Source organism: Dendronephthya gigantea, unplaced genomic scaffold (assembly GCF_004324835.1).
Source record: "Dendronephthya gigantea isolate DGI-Jeju-01 unplaced genomic scaffold, DenGig_1.0 000309F, whole genome shotgun sequence".
NCBI lineage: Eukaryota > Metazoa > Cnidaria > Anthozoa > Malacalcyonacea > Nephtheidae > Dendronephthya > Dendronephthya gigantea.
In genome coordinates, this window is record NW_021163319.1 from 1 (window position 1) to 21,637 (window position 21,637).

At 36.1% G+C, this 21,637-nt stretch overlaps 5 protein-coding genes across 5 annotated transcripts; all 5 read left to right on the plus strand.

The window, feature by feature from the left end:
• Window positions 1-103: 103 nt before the first annotated feature.
• Window positions 104-4,159, plus strand: LOC114541786 (chondroitin sulfate ABC endolyase-like). Its single transcript, XM_028561596.1, has 2 exons — window positions 104-1,202; window positions 4,083-4,159. The coding sequence occupies exon 1, from the start codon at window positions 131-133 to the stop codon at window positions 1,157-1,159; it is 1,029 nt and encodes a 342-aa protein (XP_028417397.1). The 5' UTR covers window positions 104-130; the 3' UTR covers window positions 1,160-1,202; window positions 4,083-4,159.
• A 175-nt stretch (window positions 4,160-4,334) lies between these two features.
• On the plus strand, window positions 4,335-11,049 carry LOC114541784 (long-chain-fatty-acid--CoA ligase 1-like). Its single transcript, XM_028561595.1, has 23 exons — window positions 4,335-4,589; window positions 5,262-5,367; window positions 5,483-5,544; window positions 5,744-5,845; window positions 5,938-6,037; window positions 6,280-6,449; window positions 6,544-6,576; window positions 6,806-6,857; window positions 7,004-7,080; window positions 7,482-7,559; window positions 7,684-7,766; window positions 8,058-8,109; window positions 8,276-8,361; window positions 8,471-8,525; window positions 8,717-8,812; window positions 8,902-8,974; window positions 9,163-9,251; window positions 9,405-9,521; window positions 9,630-9,683; window positions 9,759-9,848; window positions 9,954-10,055; window positions 10,218-10,289; window positions 10,449-11,049. Exons 1-23 carry the CDS (start codon window positions 4,422-4,424, stop codon window positions 10,605-10,607), a joined length of 2,076 nt encoding a protein of 691 aa, XP_028417396.1. The 5' UTR covers window positions 4,335-4,421; the 3' UTR covers window positions 10,608-11,049.
• Window positions 11,041-17,151, plus strand: LOC114541783 (mitotic spindle assembly checkpoint protein MAD1-like). The gene is made up of 19 exons (XM_028561594.1): window positions 11,041-11,681; window positions 12,303-12,496; window positions 12,587-12,639; window positions 12,779-12,850; window positions 12,965-13,046; window positions 13,166-13,296; window positions 13,649-13,763; window positions 14,014-14,069; window positions 14,147-14,233; window positions 14,351-14,429; window positions 14,524-14,589; window positions 14,752-14,841; window positions 14,916-14,963; window positions 15,033-15,089; window positions 15,194-15,276; window positions 15,661-15,751; window positions 15,899-16,112; window positions 16,287-16,477; window positions 16,604-17,151. The coding sequence occupies exons 1-19, from the start codon at window positions 11,348-11,350 to the stop codon at window positions 16,760-16,762; spliced, it is 2,202 nt and encodes a 733-aa protein (XP_028417395.1). The 5' UTR covers window positions 11,041-11,347; the 3' UTR covers window positions 16,763-17,151.
• Window positions 17,152-17,455: 304 nt separating this feature from the next.
• LOC114541792 (DNA replication complex GINS protein PSF1-like) lies at window positions 17,456-18,197 on the plus strand. The gene is given in 2 exon segments (XM_028561600.1): window positions 17,456-17,806; window positions 17,809-18,197. Coding segments are annotated over 2 exon segments (639 nt in total). The 5' UTR covers window positions 17,456-17,556.
• A 380-nt stretch (window positions 18,198-18,577) lies between these two features.
• Window positions 18,578-21,602, plus strand: LOC114541789 (peroxisomal membrane protein PMP34-like). The gene is made up of 9 exons (XM_028561598.1): window positions 18,578-18,805; window positions 19,400-19,460; window positions 19,569-19,635; window positions 19,939-20,093; window positions 20,187-20,312; window positions 20,717-20,862; window positions 21,007-21,102; window positions 21,198-21,262; window positions 21,402-21,602. Exons 1-9 carry the CDS (start codon window positions 18,677-18,679, stop codon window positions 21,541-21,543), a joined length of 987 nt encoding a protein of 328 aa, XP_028417399.1. The 5' UTR covers window positions 18,578-18,676; the 3' UTR covers window positions 21,544-21,602.
• The last annotated feature ends 35 nt before the right edge of the window (window positions 21,603-21,637 follow it).

Genomic DNA, 21,637 nt, shown 5'->3' on the forward strand with positions numbered 1-21,637 from the left:
TTTATCAAAGGTTACTTTATTCTGTAGTGTCAAACCACCCTGGAATATGGAACTAATTTACCTTCTGATCTTTTGAATAATCAAATATCTTCTATTTTTACAGGAGGCATGCAAGCAACCCACTAGTAACATGAGCAAGAATGATAATACTTTAAACAAAAGCATCTTCACAAAACAAAGGACTAAATTCAACTTCAGAAAATCGGTATTTTTTTACAATTCTTTGATAGTTTGTCTTGGTAGTAACATCAATGCAGTGAATAGTGAACCACGTCGAACTCAGACCACGCTGTTTCAGGATAAGTACTTATTCAATCGTTCTGTCATCTCCATTAATGGTAAATTTCATTCCCTCGGGAAAGACTTTACACAAGAGCTGAACGGTTCAGCAGCTATATTGGATTCAAACGAGAATGGATACTATATTCCGAAAGATATGTCGGCAAATGTCGGTATTCGTCGACAACACTCGAAAACATCCGATGGTAAAACACGTACCAGTGCTAGGTATGGCACTGTGTGGTTAGACCATGGTGTAAATCCTGTATCAGCGAATTATGAATATGCCATTCTTGTCGCAACAGACCTCGCTAACATAGAAGCTCTGAGAAAGGCTCAAGCCTCTGATTCACCAGTATACAAAGTCCTTCACAAAAGTTCCAGGGCTCATGTGGTTCGTTTTGAAGAGAACACAGCAGTTCCTGGTTTAACGTATGGTTATGTTTTCTATGATCCAAAAAATCTGCAATTGATAGAGGGTCCTGTTGAAAGTGTTAGCGCAGAGTGCGTGGTTATGGCCCAAATTGATGCTCCGAACTTTTCAAATATGAATCTAAGTTTGAGTTCACCTGATTTGAACTACAATACGACGAAGAAACTTCGAGATTCCTCGGATAACGGCATCAATGAATATTTCTATATGAGAAGTCAACCTGTTAATATCACAGTATATCTGACGAGATCAGTTGTTTCACATAGAGTGTTGGTGAATGGAAAAACTTTGCCAGAATCAAGCTTCAATCATTATGTAACTGTGAAACCTGGTGACCTGCAACACCCGACAGTTGGTGGTAGAGAGGTCGTTTTCAAGAATCTAATAAATGGGGAAAGCGTTGAGGTCCATCTCACAGCTGTTGAGAAAGACTATCCTCTGAATTGAAATCTTTAGTCTTTTACAATATAGCTGTAAGGTCTCTTTTATTATTAGGCCGTATTCTGTGGCCGATTATCGTTCAGTTTCGTTGCCCCCCTTCGGGCACTACTTGAAAACACGATAGAAAATTAGGATAAATTATAGAAAGTCTAAATTCACTTGTTTTCACCTTCACAAACCTGCAGTTTTCGAGCATTTCATCTTCGAAACATCAGTGAATTTGCATGTTTTGCAATACACCGACGCCATTTTGATTCAGGAAATGTCGAGGATACTTGGTGTAATATACGACATATATAGCAGATTCAGCAGTTTTATACCGGTATTTAAATGAAGTTTCCTGAATTTTTGCTGTGCAAGCAGGTTTCAACAAGGAAGCTTTGAGTGGAGTTTTACGAGGTTTTTCGCAAATTTTCATAGTTTTTCAAAACTAAATTAGTCAGAAAAGAATTGGACAACAATTAATCGGAAAACATCCGCCAATTTGCGATTTTTTATAGCATTCTGCTCTTGGAATTTACAAATAAATAAGAACAACTTTATTTACACGCATCAAAATCATCCACGAGCGTTTTGTTTCTAGTCAATTTATATAAAACAAGACGCCTGCTCAAGGCGTTCACTCCGCCTGCATGCCAACTGATGTACCTAATTCATCCGTGGACCGTGAAACTCAGGGCTTCTCGGTCAAAATGTTTTGGGTTACCTGTAGAAATGCCAACTTCTGTCGCCCAAAACGACGAAAAGGAAAAAAGACCATGGCATTTTAAGACTCCGCTGCGCATACGCAGGCGGAGTAATAATTACTACACAATTCTTTTCCAGCATACCCTTTGTTTTGTGATTTGCAACGTACAACTACTGTACATGTTAAAATATTGAACACGCATACCAAGGTTGATATTGATACGTTTTTAATAATACCATCGTGGGAGATTACGAGCGCCTTATAATTTTAAAACACAATAAAATGTTGAACTCAACCCTTTTAATCGGACAGCTAATACCACAATTCATCATCGACGTCATCTCCGAAATCCAGATTAGATCCTGATCCTTCAAGTTCATCATCGTCATCAGATTGAGCCAGGCCATAACTGCTGTCATCGTCGTTACAATCTTCAACTACTGCATTCTGGCAATCACCACACGAACATAGGTTGGTGCACTTTAAGTCAGCCTTTTTGCAGGAACAACGCATGCATGGTCGAGCATCCAGTCTTGCACTTGCACTCAACTGACACTCAATTAAAGATCGCGGAGCGGGTGGGCGTGTCATCCAAGTTATCTCCAGCTCTTTATCGTCAAGCGTCCAGCCATTGCCAACCAGTGATGGGAGATCGACTTCTGCACTTAAACACTGATACCATGATGCTGCTTGATTGCTAATGCCATTACCGGTAAAAGCATGAAAGCCTGGTAAACAAAGTGCAACATCCACGCCCAAGAATTTCGAGATAATTGCTACAAATACGCAACGACGTCTATCTCCCGTGCCAGTCAAAAAGAAAATCTTTTCTGCATCTGTTGTTGCATGGCAATCGCAGGTATAAGAACATCTGTATCAGGGCCTTTGATAATAACTTTATCGTACGTTGCTGCTGCGTGGTTGGCATGTAGAATTAAACGAGTGTCTGCTTCTTCGGGTGCTATGAAGCGAAAACACCTCATTACTTGTAACAATATCGTTCGGGGAATCACCGGGATATAAAACATAGCATCTTTCTTTAGCAGTTACGTACATAGTTGAAATGGAAAACCACCGGAGGAGTTACAGACCTCCAGTGTTCACATAAGAAAGATATGAGGGATTTCTGGTTTTCACCGCATCTTAAACACTTTTTCCACTGTTTTGGAACACTCTGATCTTTTCCGAAGATTTGAACTTTCTGGACTCCTTCAGCTCTTCGTTGTTTCTCTGCATTCTTTATGCTCAACTAAGGATACCTGTCTGCAACAATCTAATCATTTGGAATTATACTTTCGTGCTAGCGTGTTGAGGTTTTTAAAAGAGCATCATCGCCAAATGTTTTCCATTTTCCTTTCATCGACTGAATAACTGCCATAGCATCTACAATCAGTGCATTGTTGTTAAATGCACAAACATTGACTTCTGGATTTCCAGATTCATTTTCCAATACTTCAGCAAGTTTAGACTTGGGCCAACTTGGCAGTTTTCACAAGTCCTCACACGTTTTCATAAGGAAAATGTTTGAAATTTGTTCTTTTTCAACTTCGTAAAGATGTCTGGGTTTTCGCTCAACAAATTCGTTTTTAGTGGATTGATGATAATAAGATAAAGGCGTTGGTAATTAACTTTGTCAAAAAACTGAGATGTTGTTAATAGTTTTGCTGAGAAAACGTGTGTATTATAAAAGTAGTTAATATAAAACAAAGGTTATGCTGGAAAGGAATTGTGTAGTAATTATTTTATATAACTTGGCTAGAAACAAACGCTCGTGGATGATTTTGATGCGTGTATGCAAAATTGGCGGATGTTTTCCGATTAATTGTTGTCCAATTCTTCTCTGACTAATTCAGTTTTGAAAAACTATGAAAATTTGCGAAAAACCTCGTAAAACTCCACTCAAAGCTTCCTTGTTGAAACCTGCTTGCACAGCAAAAATGTAGGAAACTTCATTTAAATACCGGTATAAAACTGCTGAATCTGCTATATAGTGTATATTACACCAAGTATCCTCGACATTTCCTGAATCAAAATGGCGTCGGTGTATTGCAAAACATGCAAATTCACTGATGTTTCGAAGATGAAATGCTCGAAAACTGCAGGTTTGTGAAGGTGAAAACAAGTGAATTTAGACTTTCTATAATTTATCCTAATTTTCTATCGTGTTTTCAAGTAGTGCCCGAAGGGGGGCAACGAAAATCGTTTTCTAAGCGACTTTTCGTGCCAGAGAATACGGCCTATATCTTGTGATACGAAAAGCCTCTTGCATGAAAGGTCACCTGATGAGGGGGCACTGGGCAGGGCGAGACTTAGGCAAGGTCAAAGTCTCAAAGAGTGTGAATTCACAGCTTGTCCAAGTCTACAAACTTTGTATGTTTTTTTTTACTTTTGTGAGTCTCTGTATGCGAATATTTGAAGATTAAAAGACGAATATCAGCCACTATAATTCACCAGTCATATGTAGGGCTCTGTAATACCAACGTTTGCCTGGGGCGAGTTGCTGTTTGCGGTTGAATTCAATCAAATATTGATCGAATTCGTCAAATATTTGCATGTTTAATACCTGGGGAAATTCTGAACATGCCAAGGTTCAAAGCACCAAGGGTTGACCAAATTGTTATTGGTCTTGGCGTGTGTGCTGCTGTTGGAGGAACTGCTTACTGTCTGCACAAATATATATTAACTCCATCTTTACCAATGGCGGAGACAGCTAACATGGACATGGAATGTCAGTCAGTCGATGTACCGGTAGGTTGGAAATGTTGAAATGCAATGTTGTGTGGTTTACACGTTGCGATTATTAAATAAGTTGATCGCCACATCAATTGATAATACTAACGTCTTGCTAATAATGTAGCAAATTATGTGTCATGGTGTGAACATGTTGCGTAAGATTATCTTCGGATAAGTGAAGTGTACACATGATTTGTTGGCTTTCTGATCAGCCAAATACTGATAGTCGTTTAAGTAAACTACATGTACAGCAAGATGTTTAGATAAGGTAATTAATTAGAATAATCAATATTGGCCAATGTTGTATCACAACCTTTTTTCCGTGAGAAACTCGGAGATAAAATATTTCAATTTACTTGGATAGTTTTAGTGTCATGTTTTGAACTAATTCTGGCATGACAATATTCAATACTGTCTTGACAACAATTCCAATGTTGTTGTCAAAATACTAGTATACATCCATCTTTACCAGACTGCCGAGTTTCGATATCTTGGAGCAGGTTTGTAGTTTTCAATGCAGTTGAAAACACCACAATCAGAAATCCAAGATCTTTGAGAAAAAAATGACCCAATCATTCAAGCATGACATAGACCCCTGTAGTTGCTTCTGTATTATGCTCTGTTGTAATAGATTTTAATTGTATGACATGCAATCTTAACTGCAATAAATTTTTTTTGAAACTGCAGGGAATGCCAGGTGCAAGGAGAAGTGTTCATTCTGAGGAACTGATAGAATCGTATGATGGTATAACAATTCCATATGAAGCGTATCTTAAAGGAGCTGAAATAGCTGGTGAGATGAATTATATAAGTGGAGTAATTTTGCACGTATTTTTTCACAAAGAACTATTGTGATAAATGAAAAGAGCCTTCAATATACTGTGAGTAAATATGCTGTATATTTCTAGGTGACGAGCCTTGCTTGGGTACGCAATCTAATGGTTCGTATTCATGGATCACATACAATGAGGTGTTTATTGTAAATAATTAGCTACAGTACATGTCAATGTTTTAAAGGTTTAATCTCCCCTCTTCTTATTTAATTTGGATAGATCTGTAAACCAATTTTGAAAATTGTTGGGGAAGGACATCCCCCTGCTATCTCATCCCAATGGTGGTCAATGCCACTGTCATATTTAACTAAATGCTTCAATTTTTTTGTATACCAGGTTTTAGAGAAAGCAGCAGACCTGGGGTCTGGATTACTAGAACTTGGTTACAAACCTTCTCCAGAGACGTTTGTTGGTATTTATGCCACAAACAAAGCTGAGGTAAAGAAGACGTTATTTCGTTGTCAGAATGATTGAGTTTTGATGATCCACACAGGAAACCTGTTAATATGGACCCTGTTTGTATTTTTTAGTGGATCTTGACTGATGTTGCATGTCAGACATATTCAATGGTCTCTGTGCCACTATATGACAGCCTGGGTGCTGATGCGTGCACCTTTATTGTTAATCATGGTAGGTCATCTCTTATGTTGATTTTAGGTGATTTTTCATGTGGCGAGTTTGGCCTGGTGAAATGAGTCCCTCTTGGAGTGGAAATTATTAAGCTCCCTACTTTTCCCATGTGGTATATACCTAATAAAACTTGATCTAACTGTCCTCCATTTAACATTCTGCATAATATTGTCTCTTGTGAAAGCAGGCCAGGCTGCCACAGCTGGACAAACTGATTTTGGTTTCTGTATTCCTTCATCTAGCTGATATTTCTGTAATTGTGTGCGACGGAAAAAATGTTGAAAAACTAATGAGTAAAGCTGATCAATGTCCGCAGTTGAAACACATAATAACGATTGGGGAATTCAAAGAAGATGATGCACAGAAAGCTGATAATCTTGGGATTACGATGAAATCCTTTGAAGAAGTCCAGGTATTGAGTTCAGCAGTTGACTGCAATGAATTAATCATAAAGACATAAACCATTCAATGTCATAAACTAAGTATTTCACTGAATTTTGATATAGGAATTGGGACGAAATAACCGAAAAGAGAAATCAGTAAGTGTTTGCACTAGGATTGAGCCAAGTTTTCATATGTTGTGATTCATCAGCGATAATCTACAAACTATCTCAGTCTGTTGTTGATTATATGCCTCAATGACTTAAGGGACAGCAAGACATCATTCAAATTACTGATGAATTACAATTATGAAAACCAGGCTTTATTATTGAATGAATTCATTGTGTAGTTGGATGTTATATTCTGGTCTTTTCCTTCAATTTCCAGCCTGGTAAACCAGAGGATGTGTATACTGTTTGTTTCACAAGTGGGACAACAGGTACGGTTCACTAAATAAATTATTTTTGCCATCTTGAGGGTTCAAGAAAATTGTACAAGGTCTGACTTCTTCACGTTATCAGGGCGAATAATTGTGAAGATATGTTGCGTAGTACCAATGGCAATAATTTATTTACGTGTTTTTAGGTCAACCAAAGGGAGCTATGATTACAAACAAGAACATAATTGCAAACCTTGCTGGATTTCGAGTGCATTATGATAAGGTAAGACTGAAATACAGATTGAGACTGATTCAGATTATGATAAGGTAAGACTGAAATACAGATTCAGACTGATTCAGATTAAGACTGATTCAGAAGATTATGATCTGGTAAATCTAATGAAGATTAAGACTGATTCAGATTATGATCTGGTAAGACTTATTCAGATTAAGATTGATTCAGATTATGATCTATTAAGACTAATTCAGATTATGATTGGATTATAATCTGGTAAGACTGATTCAGGCGGATTCACACTTAAACGAAATTAGCTAATAATGTGTAGTTCAGAACTAGATAAAGTTAAATTATGTCTGGACGTCTGAGATATAGCCAGCCGTTGATTCGGGCGCAACAATAATACCGATATTGGATGATATAAACAAACCTTTTCTTCGTTTTAGAATGACCACAAGCTGAATCCAAGTCTTTGCCATATCTCATATTTACCTCTTCCACACATGTACGAAAGAATAATCCAGGTAATACGGATGTGATATAGCAAGCCGACATACGTGTAACCTGGGCACCGTTGAAACATTGGTTCCATTCAAACTTTATTTCTGTTGTACTAACAGAGTTTTCATATCATTTATCACGATGTAGCTAGTTCTTCGTAGCGCCGGTGCTCGAACTGGATTTTTCCGAGGAGAAATCCCGTTATTGTTGGAGGATATTAAGATATTGAGGTGAGTCCTCGCTGGGTTGGAAATTATAACACCATAAAACAAGTAACTTAGCATCCAATGTGGTATAACAACTGCCTAAAATAGACAAAACACTTCTCTACGTTTCCGGACCTGAGGGCCTTCGTCAGGAGAGTTAGTGTGAGTACGTAGGCAAACAATGATAGTGAAAGAAAAATTATAAATCTTACGGTAGCTGAGCATCTGAGCTCACATCACTGTATCTTACAAAGCATGCGCGTTATATGAAGTTTGTAGGAGCAAATCTTGCTATGTGTGTATTTCTCTTTCTAGACCTACACTGTTTCCATCAGTTCCGCGCTTGTTAAATCGTCTTTATGATAAGGTTGGTTAAATTGTTGGCTTCAGTTTTATACGTTGTTTCAATTGCAGATGTTTCGCCACCACAATCAGGCCTAATTTTGAACTCAGACTGTCTAAAGTTCTTCATTTTTTTACAGTTATCTTGACCTCAAATTTTCATACTTTTTTCTTTCTGTAATTGTGAACAGGTCACCGCCGGTGTTGAAGCAAGTGGGGGGATTAAGAAATGGTTATTTTACAGAGGTTTTTCCTCGAAATTGGCCGACTTAGAGAAGTAAGCACCAAGTGTATGAATTCATCTCTTGTGAGTTGTGTCTACTACACATTTAACCAATCATACTCAATTTATTCGTCCATACTCCATATGTAATTGTCTCTTTCAGAGGACAAATCTACAACAACGGCTTTTGGGACAAACTTGTATTTAGAAAAGTCCAGGTATTTTTGTAGTTAACTACATGAACACTTGAAAGAATTGTCCAAGAAATATCATTCCTTTTTCTATATAGCTATATAATATAGCTATATATTGTTTTCTACAAATTGATGAAAATTAGAAATCTACAAATTGGTTTAGATAAGAGAAGTAGCTTCTTTTAACTAAAAATTCGTTTCAATTGTTTTCAAAGGCGACCTTGGGAGGAAATATCCAACAAATCGGCACTGGAGCCGCTCCAATCGAGGCGAAAGTTTTAACATTTCTGAAAGTTGTATTCGGGTGTTGGGTGAGAAATCTTCGTCTCTTTCATTACTATATTTTATATACGTGTCATATAAACCATAAAAGATTTTTATGCGTATCGTTTCTGCTTAGGTTGCCGAGGGTTATGGACAAACTGAGGCCACGACTGCTGTATCGATCACTAATAAATTAGACATGTCTTCAGGTACTGACTGGATCATCTCTTAAAACACAGTTTTTTTACCGCGCAGGGATAATTTTGTGCCGTTGTAAATAATGCGTATATGGATCAAGACTCAAGACTAAGAAAATATCACATCTGTGTTTCATGTTATATTACGATAATCGTTCTATTGATTATATTTAATATTTTATCCATTCCTCGTCATCAAGGTCATGTTGGTGCGCCGATTGTATGTAACTACATCAAGCTCGTCGATGTTCCGGAAATGGAGTATTTTACCTCGAAGAATCAGGGAGAAGTAAATATTTTCATCCAAATTAAGAGTAGCCTGCATGCATTGAAGACGCGTGTTTCTTTTTCATTTGAGAAGTGTTTCCATTAGAGAGTGTCCATATTAGAGAGTTGTCTCTATTAAAGAGAAGTAACCGTAATGTTTTGTTTTGTTTTATAGGTGTGTATTTATGGTCCAAATGTGTTCAAAGGATACCTGAAAGAACCTGGGAAAACAGCTGAAGTGATCGATGAAGATGGTTGGCTTCACACCGGGGATGTTGGAGAATGGAAGCCAGTGAGTTTTTGACTTTTCAGGTCATGCCCCTCGGGCAGAGTGCGATGTTTGGGATAAGGAATGCTACAAACATCCATCCAGTTTAACGTGATGCATTATTTTATTCAGAACGGCACATTGAAAATTATTGGAAGAAAAAAGTGTATTTTCAAGCTCTCCCAGGTGTGTTATGAGTTATGCGTGTGTTTTACACAAGCAGTATGATTATTCACCCTTACTTTATCTTTTTTCACCCAGGGTGAATATATTGCTCCTGATAAGATTGAAAATATTTATATCAAAAGTCCTTTCGTAGCTCAAGCCTTTGTTCATGGTCACAGTCTTAAGGTAGGCTTGCTTGTCTCTTCATTGACGTAATCTTAGATTGTGTAGATACAATTTAACTTTATCCAAACAAAGTGCCATATCTCCTACGTCTATTTTCTTGTTAAGTCTTGCACTGTTGGTATTATTGTACCAGACGAAGAAATTCTTATGAAATGGGCTTCAGAAAATGGCTTGTCGAAATCCTTCAAAGAATTGTGTGCAAGCGAGGTATGTATGTTCCTGCAAACGTTACAGTGGAAAATTAAGCCGCCAGTTTTCCTGATTCGATAGATCACAGGGAATCCGAAATTGCAAGATATCAAATATAGTAAATGGTAGCTATAATAACAATATTTCACCGTTAAATTTCTTATGTTAATACGCCAACAGGATGTTAAGAACATGATTCTGAAAGATATTATCGCAAAAGGCAAAGAAGCGAAGTTAGCATCATTTGAACAGGTTTGCGAAGAATTCCTAATTTGAGATTTCGTTATTGACAAATACGATTAACGTTAATTTCAGTTTAAATTATTAATACATTACATTGCTCGTCTTTTTTTTCTATAACCGTGATTTTATTGTACAATATTTGAGAAAATGTACTTGTTTTAATCGCAGGTCAAAGCCATTCTCCTGCTTTCGGAATTATTCAGCATCGAGAACGGCCTGCTGACACCAACTCTCAAGTCAAAACGTTTCACAATGCAGAAGAGATTTGCTGAAGAGATCGACAAGTTGTATGAAGATGTTGAAAGAATAGCGCAACCAAAACTCTGAATAGAAAAGCACAGTACATTCTTACAATTTTTATTATTATGATTTATTTGGGGGGTTTTTCTTAGAAAATTCTATTAATTTCATTAAATTTTATTAATTGATCGTTAGAATGAGATTGATTAAACAACTTGGAATATCATTGCGATGAGAGTCAGAAGAGTCAACGGCTAGTTGACTAGTTAAGATTGTCTAGTTTGTTCCTGTTTGTTTTGTTCATATAATTTTCAATAATCGAATAAAGACAGACTTGGTAAACTAAGGTGCCTTACCTGTTACCCCCCGCCTGCCCTTGATTGCTTCCGGTGCCTCTGAGTAATTTCTGGCAGATATACACATAGCAGCTAGGCTGGGAAGTGACAGCAGGAAGAGTAAGTTTATCCTTATATTCTATCAATTATACAATGCTGTAATTGTATGAATTATTCTGAAATGAATTTTATTGCGGGGAAAAATTAAACTACAAAGTCTACTCATATATACTAAATTTGCATGTAAACTTAACGTATTTTTAAGGATTTTTAAAATATACACTCCTCCTGTCTGGTCGCCATGTTGGATATTGTGGCCGCGTATGAGTTGGAGGCCTGGTGACGAGGTGCTCTGGCATAACTGAAATCTTCACCAGTAACCACCATTGAGGCATTGATGGTAACCACCTGTTTAAAACCACATAACCAGTCTCCATTTTGTCTTTTACCTTAATTTAACTTGTGTTTAACATCGAAACGATTCTTCTCGAAATGTGGAACACCCCGGACGAGTGTACCGGAGTTGTACAAGTGTTACAGGAATATGACAGACTCACTCTACCTGAACATGAGGAACGTTCTATTGTTGGTCGCCTAAACTTTGACCAAACACCAACTTCTAGTTTTCCTTTGAGCTTCAGGACGCAGGCAAGCAACAAGACGACCAGTTCGCTTGCTAAAAGAAGTTCTGAAGATCGCGAGAAAGATGTAGCTCTGTTGTATGCAAAAGGAAAGATATCACAGCTAGAAAATGAATCTAAACTCTTGATGACTGAACGAAAACGAGCGAGAATTGAATACGATAAAGAGAGTGAAATACATCAAGGTTAATACTTTGTTATTTGTTGTTCTTCTTGTGAACAAATGCAGATATAAAGCTCAGTTATTAGTAAACTTAAGACATTGCTGAACTAATGACAAATTTGACTGTTGCATTATTGTGGGATGTTCTCAATTCTTGTTGCAAATTTGAGAGGTTGGTTTAATTAATTAATAGTAAAAAAGACTATTATTCAATGGTCTTCTTTTCAGGAATGGAAAAGTATTGAGGGCTGCACATTTGTTTAGATATACTAGCTTTGAGTAAAGAGGGTGCATGAAGACTGAAAATATTGAATATTAGTTTATATATTTTTTCAATTTGTACCCTCCACATAATCCTCCTGGGACATGCTCCAAGCCTGTGACCAGACCTTCACTTGCATATAGAGTAATTCATATATGGGTCATCTGCAATACCAAGAATGCTTTCTTAAAACTCACTTGCAATTAACCTAAACACCTTTCATTTCAACATCTTTTGTTTATTGTCTTTTTGAATATTTGTTGTCTAAATGCTCAGATAGCATCCAGAAACAAACCCTAGAAAGTATAAACAAATTAAATTTCAAAAAAAGCATAAATTCCTTAAGTCTTCAAGGGTTGTTTTAATTTCATTAAATGCCAGCAAACCTAAGAAGAGAGATTGAAAAGAACTCCGAATTACATCAACAGTTAAAATATGTTGTTGATGAAGAGAAAAATGTCAGGGAAGAATTGAGAAGAACGAGGAAGGAATTTGATGAATATAAGAAGAAATCAGAAGAAAGAATTCATGGATTGCTACAACAAAAGATGAAAATGAACTCAGAAATGGAAGGGGTATGATTTTTGTAGATTTGGTTTAACAGTAAACCTCATGAGGGTAGATTTATGTCAAAAATGTCATGCTGTTCATCTTATTTTGTTCAGTCTAAAGAAAGTTCTTGGAGACAACTAGCTGAGACAAGAGAACAATTGAAAAGGTTCTTTAATTTTCTATTTTCTACAAGTCCTCCTTGTTAATGCCAAACATTGTATTAAGTGGTGTTTCAAATGCAAATAGCTATATTGCTAACACTTACATGTTGAAGGATATTACTCTGACTTAGACTTTTTTTTCAGACAAGAAACTGAGAATGTAATTACTCAGAACAAACTTGAGTATAGTGAAAATAAACTGGACTACTACAAGAAGTTAGTATATTTAATTTGCTCTCCTCATAAGGACATTTTAAACAGAAAGCATCTCAAAGCTGGTCATTTTTTAAAAAAAATCAGTTACTCGTAAGTCAATGTATTATTTTCTAGGCTCTATTCAGAAGTGAGTAAGCATGTCGAAGAACTTCAACAGTCTCATACAAAATGTGAGGGAGCTGAACACAGAGTTAAGGTAATTAAATGGCTGTATTTACATCATTCAGAGTATCTTTCATCAAGATATTGTATACTAATAAAATTCCTAGATAAAATTACTGGAATGAGTAAAGACTTCTTTTAATTGTTTTATAGGAACTGGAGGAAAAGCTTGCTCGATGTGAACAGGCTGCAGAGGTTGCTTTGACAATGCAGAGTCAAATCTCCAAATATTACAAAATTGAATGTGAAAACTCAAAACTAAAGGAAGAAAATGCTTATTTAAAGTAAGACTTCTTACCTCACAAACTATGATAAATATTATCTACAGTACCAATATCTTCCTATAGCAATATTTAGTACACCTGAGTCAAATTCACTAAAGATCAAACTATATTGCGTTCTGAAATATCACATATATGAGCTGTCTTGACCTAGTAGCTTAGTTGATAGAACATTGGACTCGCAAACAAAAGGTTATGGTTTGATTCCAAACATGGTTGTCCTAATTTTTCTATTTGCTCTGTTGGTAACTGCTAGTAGTTCCAACACAATGTCAGTTAATGTACCCGAGTCATATGCACTATCACAAACTTCATATTTGATGACAATGAAGTGTCAATTAATTTGTCACACCAGGGCTACAAACAAGAGCAATTTATTACTCAAAGAAAAACTGTATGGTTGTGAAAATAAGTTAAAACGAGCTGAAGAAAAACTCAAAAATCTTTCTCAAGTTGAAGTTGAATGTGAAGTAAGTAGATGTTTATTTTTATTCATCTGTTGTATAAAAGCATATTACTGTAGGATTAATGTAGGATGTAAACTTGTATTAACAACTAGGATATTTGAATCTTGTGAATGTGGAAAACGAGCTGCCATGAAGAATATTACTTGTTTGCAATGAACATTAAGAATTTTGTTCCTTGAAATGCAAGAAATTGTATATCGTTCATAGTTTGTTTTACTAGAGAGATAGAATATTGTGTATGTCCTGTATCTAGAGACAACGAGCTTTTATGAGGAAATGGGAAGTCGAAGGAGTTGATACCACAATAGGGTAAGCATCGCTTTGTTTTCAATTGTTAGGTCCAATTTTTTTACATTCTCTCGTTCATTGTACTGTATGTTATGCAGATCTCCTGATGAATTACTGCAAGAAATCTCTAGACTTCAGAAAGCTCAGGTCGTGTTATTGCAAAAGCATGGACAAGCATCAACCAGGTATACAAGTAATAGTTTGGTCGTAATCTAGCGTCCCAATAATGTCCTTGCATAAGAAACTCTATCTGAAAAGGTATCATCTGTACAAGCTGACGTGCCCTATTTCGTCTACCATAGCGCTCGAATAAGTTCAGAAGGACTACGACTGCAATCTCAAGAACTTCTGGATTTGAAATTGAAGCTCTCTGATATAGAAGTATGTCATCTCATTTATTTCTCCATTTTTTGAATTATCGCTCTTTTAATTTTTTCATTAACACATAACAGTAAAGGATTGTTTTTCATCCTAGGAAAAATATAAGGAAAAAAACGAGCAGATGAAAAGATTGAATAAACTTTTATCTCTTGTCACCACAGTAAGTATGGAAGCTTCGTGGTCATGGAACTGTTACTCTGATTGTAGAAAGGATTTCGCCCATGTCTAATTCTGTTACATCTAATTATCTGTCACATCTGCAAAATTGGATCGTGTAAACAGACTTGCACAGTGCTCTTCATTTCTCTTGTTTTTTTTTCAGGAAAGAAATGGATGTAGACGATTATTAAGTTCGTACGACAGTGGAGATTCTACAAATTATGCAACACAACTTACAAGTCGCGTACAGCATGTGAGTTTAGCGTTTCTTACAGTAGACTGACTGCACTGCACGGGAGTATTGATTTTGTTTTCTTTGACTAACAGGCCGAGGAACAGCTGCAAGCTTGTAATAGTCACATTGAGAAATTGGAGGTATTTCATTTATGATATTCATTCTACAAAACATAAACACTTCGTAATTTCATAACATCAATTGCTTAGAATGATCTGAAGATGTCCATTGAGAGAAATAGCGAAGAGACTATAAAATACAACAAGGTATGTGCATGGTTTCTTGTTAACAGACTCTTCAAACTTTGTTCATTTCCACATACAATTAATCTGCAATAGTTAATCTGCAATGATATTATATTTTATTGTAGTTAAAGATTGAATACGATGTTCTTATGAAGCAAAGTGATGTTGTTAAGGGCCGTCCATCTAACCTGGAACAGGAGAAGTTGCAGTAAGTTTTTAACACATTTTATATATGCATGCTTGTCATGAAACTGGCTACGAGATTGAGAGAAATTAAGTAGAAATATTATAATAATCTGAATTACGGGTTGTCAATATGATAAAAGGATTATTTTTATTATCGTATACACATGCACAAATCGTGTTCATTGCTGAAGTTATACACATATTGTAATTTGCGTTCCTACCACATGAGAGTTTTCATTTTCATTTTGACTGATGTACAGTATATACTGTACGTCCCATGTTGAGAACCAACAATATAGATTATATGGATAATCAATTTCGTAGAATACGAGGGGAATCTTAATTCTTGACAAGGCAAGACTTGTTCATTTTAAGTCATTGAGTTTATATGCTGATTTTCTTACAGAGAAGTAATTGAAAAGCTTCAGTTGGAAAACAAAGAACTTTTGGAGAAATTGGAAATACTTCAGACGAGAATTGAACAACGAAATCTACAGGTAGAAATTATGGCCGACTAAATCTGATATTTTATTAAAAAAGATATTGGAATCAGGTCTCTGTAAATAGTACAATGTGTCTGTCACAGTTGGTCTGTTTGATCTTAAACTTCAACATCTGAAATCATGTCATGCATTCCGTTTAAGGGTGATTTTGATCCAAGCAAGGTAAAGGTGGTGCATTTCTCTCAAAATCCGTTTACACATGCGCGTCAATTGAGAACTGTCGAGGTTCAAAATCTACGAGATGAATGCGAAAAATTGAGAAAAAAAGTTAAAGCTTTAGAAGAAGATGACAAATTAAAACCATCAAAGGTTGAGCAGATTGTCATCGATGAATCAACTCCCAGTGAAGTCAGAGGTGAGGCTGCATGGCGGAACTGAATTAGCACATCGCTTGTTTGTAATTGTAGCTTGCAGCTTGTCTTATGGCTTTCTTAATGGAATGTCTACTTTCTGTATTAAGTGATTTCGAATTGTAGCAAGAACTAGCTTGGTTTTACTTGGTTTAGACTTTTGTCTTCATTATATTTAGACTTACAAGCTCAGGTGTCCAGCGCTGAACGAAAGAACAAAAGATTGAAGGAGGTTTTTGCCCAGAAAATTCAAGAATTCAGAGAAGCTTGCTATTCGATGACTGGTTATCGTGTTGATGTCGTTCAGGATCAGCAATACAAGTTGCAATCGATGTATGCAGAACGATCTTCAGATCATCTTTTGTTCCAGGTAACTATATTGATTTTTGTTTAAATTTTGATTTCGGCCACGTTCAAATGCATGCATGCAATCGGACTAATCAATCTTTAGTTGGAAAACCTTAGTTCACTCTACTTTCTTCTCCATCTCTTTCAGTGCAATGCTAATGGGAAAACAATGTTACTAGAAACTGATTTCTCTCTTCGAGTTAAGAATCTTATTGACCAATATCTAATGCAGTGTAATTCAATACCAGCATTCCTAAGCAGCGTTACATTAGAACTCTTTGAAAGACAAACACAAATGATGAATTAACATAATCAGAAACGCTTATGTGAGGATAATCTCGTTTTTGTGGGCTTTTTATCGCGAGTCGTGGCCTATTAACGAAAACTCTGTTTTGATGTGATATGACATGATAAGTGTCCAGACAAACCCTGGATCAGATTCCATATCTCAGTAGACCGTGAGAGGTCGTCCCTGCTGATCAAGGATGGTGTAACTACCAGAGGTTTTTCTACCGCGATTAAAGTTAAACTCCCTTGTTGAATTACCTTATTAAATGTCCTGTAATATATGTATTTAGGACGCAGTATAACGTGAGAAAGTCGAACGTATTCATGCTGGAGTGCTAGGCGGTTGATATCCCGCCATTCTATACATTCGTTGTTTTTTCGGATTCGTTTGATGTTCGAGTTATCTGATAAAAGGTGTATCTCACCTTTCTCAGAAAATCCAGTGATTCCTTACTATCACTTTCTGTATCTTTGTGTAGTTCACAATTCTCTTCATCATCACAGGTTGAAGAAGATTCAGCATAATTTACTGACTTGCAAGTTTTTTCCCCAAAACAAAACCAGACACAATCTAGTGGTGTCCCTAACTTAAATATGCAAACAGCCTACTGGGGATATTCACTTACGTGAGTTTTATTTGTGTTATGCTTGTGTGAAAACAAAATGATATGAGTCATACAGGTATCACTCCTATGAGTGATATGTCAATCACGTCTTATCGGAAAAATGACGAAGGAACTTTTATTCTTCGGAGTGGAAGCACAAGTATGAAATGTTCTGTAATGGTAAAAATTTTGGTACAACTGGTTTGAAATGTTTGGAGAGAGGGCATTGGAACTTGTTAAGGAACTAAAGCGATCTGTTGATGGTTCTCTTCCTCCTTACAATGAGGATGGTGTGAGAAAGGTCTTAGACGAAATGGGTGGGTTGTTTGAACAGAACCAAAAGGATGTTAATGCCACAGTTGCTGGCGAGGGTGGTCATGTTAAGAGCATACACATGCGACATGTAAGCCTGGAACGAAATAAACGATGTCTTTTAGCCTACGTTTACAACAGAATGGAAAAATACGTGATATGCGATGGGATTTTGGCAGCGTCTTGCCAGATGATGTTAAGAATAGTTTAAATGAAGAGGAACTGAACTGGTTTGGGCGATATAATCGAAATTTAGCCAAGTATATGAGGTCTGTTGGTATTGATCTTACTCTGGATAGCAAACCACCAAAGTCTCTGTATATTGAAGTTCGATGCTTGGAAGATTATGGTGAATTAGAGATGGAAGATGGAAGTGTAGTTTTGCTGAAGAAAAACTCTCAGCATTTGCTTCAGAGAGCTGATTGTGAACATTTAATAAGACAAGGAGTATTGGAACATATTTTGATTATAAAATTAGAGAGGACCTGCTGTGGCCTCGGATGTTGCTGTTGTGACCTCATTGTTGGCTTCAGATGATAAAGTCCTTCCTTATATGTAATAAGCAAAAAAGATTTGTGTGTGATATTGTGATTGAAATTAAAATTGAAATTATGTACAAAATATTGTGTGGGTACGAAAGACATTAAAATACTGTTTTGCTTAATGGAAGTACTGCCAGTAATTATTGTAGAGCTATTGATTGATTGTCATCTCTTTCATACCAGTAATGTATGCAATTTTCATTTATTCTACTCAATCAAAAGCACACTTCACTTTTTAGTATATAATAAACCACCTTCCTTTAAAAACTAGACTGGCTGGAATTTTAAATAAGTAATGTTTTGCAGGATGATTCACAGTTTATAGCTGGGATTTTACCAATGAATGTGATGATATCGGCTGATCGAACTGATCGATAGGTCAGATTGAAGTTCAGCGCCATTGTGGCACATCATGGCGAGTTGCTCGCCTTCTTTGCAGGACCGATTTTAGGACCAATTTTTATTACAATAACCATGAGTATCATCTCAAAACCTATGAATTTAGGACCTCTTGGCGCTCTTCTTCATTTTGGCGAAGTTCCTGACTTTCTACGTCAATTATTAACACAAAAAAACCTGGTTCATGCGTTCGCCGGTGCATTGGTAAGTGAATCCAATGAACTACATTCAAATTTATGTAAAGAAAAGTCTTCTTCAGAGAAAAATTCACTGCGGGTATTTTGATAACTATTAACAATTCAGCTGTTATTTAGAAATGTCCTAAAAAGGTTTATTAAAATACCAATGTTTATTGTAAAAAATTGGGCATAAAATGTTTTAATAAATATGTTTACGCAATAGTTTATACCTGTAAGTTGTAAGGCCTTATATTAGTTATATATATATGGCCTCAGTGGGTATAGAGCCATGCATAGCTAAATGGAAAATCCTTACTAGGACTATCTTCCATCTATTTAACCAGGGTCAGACATTTTGCTCTCCAAGAGAATGGATTTCCTTGGCGTGTAAATCTGATCACAAATTGTGTAATAAAAACACTGTAAATTTCTTGCCTGCAGAGGCCATGATCCATATTCCTTCTTGTGACAATACATGGCCCAAATTGTGTGATATGAGCAATTTGATAACTATTTTTCCATGTGAGAAACTTGACCATCCCTTGACCTCATCACTTGACCAAGTAACGATACTACAAAGACTTTTTTTAACTGTAGTATCTCCTTTGAAATTTTTTAGGGTGGTATAACTTCATTGTCTGTTTTCTTTCCCTTGGATACTGCTAGAACACGACTTCAAAGTGAGTCCAATACATAATCTACTTGATCATTGATGATTTTACTCATTAGACAAATATTCATTTGTCTGTGAATGGCTAATTGAGAATAATTTTTATATGTGATTTTAGTTGATGATAAGAGAAAGGCCAAGACAACATGGAAAGTCGTATATGAAATTTTTGAAGAGGAGGGTTTGTAAGTCTGAAGAAAAACATTGTTTGCAATAGACAGTTCTGCAATAATTCTTGTGATTAAAGTTCATTGCAAGCTAAACTGTGACAAGACACTTTTCACCGGGGTTCCAGTCTATATAAGCATCAACCTTATACATACACTATACCGTATGTGATAGTCTGATAGGGGTATGTATGTTTCACCTGGAGTCACGATCCCCAAACTAAACAAAAGAGGCATTATCCCATTTAACCAAAGCTCACTGTCTGTGGTTAATATCAATTATCACAGAGTGCAATTGTGAATTTTTTTATTTTTATTCAGGTCAGCATTATATCGAGGTTTGCTACCAGTCCTGTCAAGTTTATACTGTTCAAATTTTGTCTACTTTTACACATTTAATGGACTTAAAGCTGCATACATCACTAAGAATTCACCTGAGACAGCCATTGTGGATTTATTGTTTGGATTTCTCGCAGGTAATTCTGCAGCTAATTGACTAATTCATGCATTCTACAGACTTTCTGATCTGTTTCCCCCTTAAAAGTTCGAGTAATCTTTCGTCTTTTTAGGCATCATAAATGTTCTGATAACAACACCATTATGGGTGGCCAATACAAGAATAAAACTTCAAGGTGTCAACTTAAAATCAGAAGAAATGAATAAGAAAGTTCAATATAAGTACACTGGATTGCTAGGTGAGCTAGTTAGTTATTAAAATATACTATCAATAACAAAGAGTGCTGTTACCAAGATCTGATCATGAAATTCCTTTTCATATATGAATTTACAACGCAATGTGTCAATATTTCTTTCAATCTTTATCATGCAATAAGGCTTGTGAGAGCACTTTATGGTCAAATTAGCCTTGCATCCCAGGTGCTTTAGATACCTAAAGTGGGTAGTACAGACTCAGCTTAGCTGAGTGAGTCAGTGCAGGAGTTATTCACAAGGCCTGGTTAAGAGGCAGTGGCTCAAATTCTCATTATTTTCCTGATGTGAACAACTGAACCTGATATCTTTAATTAAGGGCAGCCTTAACACATTCAAACTGTCCTTTAATTTGTGAAGCAGAGTGTATGTAGTACTTCTTTCCTTTTAGATGCAGTTCAACAGATATTTCGTGAAGAAGGATTCAGAGGTTTATGGAGTGGAACAAGAGCATCGTTAGTGTTAGCTACAAATCCAGCCATTCAATTTACGGTTTATGAAACTGTTAAAAGATATATGCGTGGTACTAACAGAGAGGTACATTATAACCCCTATGCTTCACCATGTAGAATGAGTATAACATATTAATGCATTCTGGTATAAAACATACTGTTACACTTATTTCTTTCTGGACAAATCTTTGCAGAATTTTCATTCAAATTACTTTACTTTTTCTTTCAGCTTCCATCATGGAATTATTTTTTAATTGGTGCAATTGCAAAAACTGTATCAACTATACTAACATATCCTTGTCAGATTGCTCAATGCAAACAGCGGGTATTCATGTTATATTTCTGTCATGCATTATATACAGTATGAATCAATGCTTACCAATTACCATGAAGACTGGTTATTCTATGTATTCCATTTAGACTGGCTACTGGAAAGATGAGTCAAAAAGACCAAATTTTATCGTCATAATTGCACAGATTCTAAGGTACACAAGTGCTTTACTTGTGTCCTGAGTCACACATTATACTTGTCCAATAAAGTAGACTTGACAATTTAGAAACTAATCTTGAAATAATTTGGGTTTTGTTTGAAGAGTTGTATCATATTATGTTGTGTTTTCCTAGGCAAGCTGGTGTGAGAGGCCTTTATAAAGGACTGGAGGCGAAGCTCACACAAACTGTGCTGACTGCTGCTTTCATGTTTTTAACATACGAAAAAATACTAGCATTTGCCTTCTCCTTACTTGGTGTGGAGAGACAGATATAGGGGAAATTTATCAAAGTGTATATTCAAGTCAGAAGTGGAATTATATATTATACAGTATACATGTATAATTGTCCCTAATTCGTATCGCAAGCCT

Coding starts and splice junctions, on each gene's coding strand:
- LOC114541786 (XM_028561596.1), top strand. CDS start 131: ATGAGCAAGAATGATAATACTTTAAACAAAAGCATCTTCACAAAACAA.
- LOC114541784 (XM_028561595.1), top strand. CDS start 4,422: ATGCCAAGGTTCAAAGCACCAAGGGTTGACCAAATTGTTATTGGTCTT. Junction 5,368..5,482: donor TAAAGGAGCTGAAATAGCTG/GTGAGATGAATT, acceptor GTATATTTCTAG/GTGACGAGCCTTGCTTGGGT. Junction 5,846..5,937: donor ATGCCACAAACAAAGCTGAG/GTAAAGAAGACG, acceptor TGTATTTTTTAG/TGGATCTTGACTGATGTTGC.
- LOC114541783 (XM_028561594.1), top strand. CDS start 11,348: ATGTGGAACACCCCGGACGAGTGTACCGGAGTTGTACAAGTGTTACAG. Junction 13,764..14,013: donor AAGTTGAAGTTGAATGTGAA/GTAAGTAGATGT, acceptor TCCTGTATCTAG/AGACAACGAGCTTTTATGAG. Junction 15,277..15,660: donor CTGGAACAGGAGAAGTTGCA/GTAAGTTTTTAA, acceptor ATTTTCTTACAG/AGAAGTAATTGAAAAGCTTC.
- LOC114541789 (XM_028561598.1), top strand. CDS start 18,677: ATGAGTATCATCTCAAAACCTATGAATTTAGGACCTCTTGGCGCTCTT. Junction 20,313..20,716: donor TAAGTACACTGGATTGCTAG/GTGAGCTAGTTA, acceptor CTTTCCTTTTAG/ATGCAGTTCAACAGATATTT. Junction 21,263..21,401: donor ATAATTGCACAGATTCTAAG/GTACACAAGTGC, acceptor GTGTTTTCCTAG/GCAAGCTGGTGTGAGAGGCC.